General features: G+C 61.2%; 1 protein-coding gene across 1 annotated transcript in view; it reads right to left on the bottom strand.

Moving 5' to 3' along the window:
* EMH_0030010 (WD domain, G-beta repeat-containing protein, putative) overlaps positions 1–613 on the bottom strand; it is a gene marked incomplete at both ends in the record, with an annotated part of 3,934 nt that overhangs the window by 579 nt on the left and 2,742 nt on the right. The window contains one exon of the mRNA XM_013494362.1: positions 3–613. Within this exon, the coding sequence (XP_013349816.1) occupies positions 3–613 (611 nt within the window). The remainder of the gene's footprint in view (positions 1–2) is intronic.

Here is a 613-nt window from a genome sequence, read left to right as displayed (position 1 = left end):
TGCTGCTGCTGCTGCTGCTGCTGCTGCTGCTGCTGCTGCTGCTGTCCTCCCCGTCCTGCTGCAGCAGCTGCAGCAACTTGCTGCTGCTGCTGCTGCTGCTGCTGCTGCTGCTGCTGGGGACAGCACCGCAGGCAGCAGCAGGCTCAGGCGCAGCTAAAAACGCACGGAGTCGTTCTGCTTCGGATTCTCCTGCTGCTGCTGTTGCTGCTGTTGCTGTTGCTGCTGCTGCTGCTGCTGCTGCTGCTGACGTTGCTGTTCCATCCCCCCCTGCTGCTGCTGGTGACTCTGCTGCAGCAGCACCTGCTGCTGCTGCTGCTGGTTGTTCTGCTGCTGCTCTTTGTGGAGCGAGAGAATACAAACGATGCGGCTGCTGCTGCAGCAGCTCAGCAGCAGCAGCAGCACCTGCTGCTGCTGCTGCTGCTGCAGCATCTGCTGCTGCAACTGGATCTGCTGAAGAAGTTGCTGCTGCTGCTGCTTCTGCTGCTGCTGCTGCTGCTGACGAAGAAGAAGAACTCTCTCCTGCGTTTGGCGCTGCTGCTGCTGCTGCTGTTGCTGCTTCACCTGCTGCTGTTTCTGCAGCAGCAGCAGCAGCAGCAGCAGCAGCAGCAGCAGG

The sequence above is a fragment of the Eimeria mitis genome, genomic scaffold (genome assembly GCF_000499745.2).
Source record: "Eimeria mitis Houghton genomic scaffold, Emh_scaff1119, whole genome shotgun sequence".
Classification (NCBI taxonomy): Eukaryota; Apicomplexa; class Conoidasida; order Eucoccidiorida; family Eimeriidae; genus Eimeria; species Eimeria mitis.
Note: the sequence above shows the minus strand (reverse complement) of the source record. Positions and strands in the feature narration are given on the sequence as shown.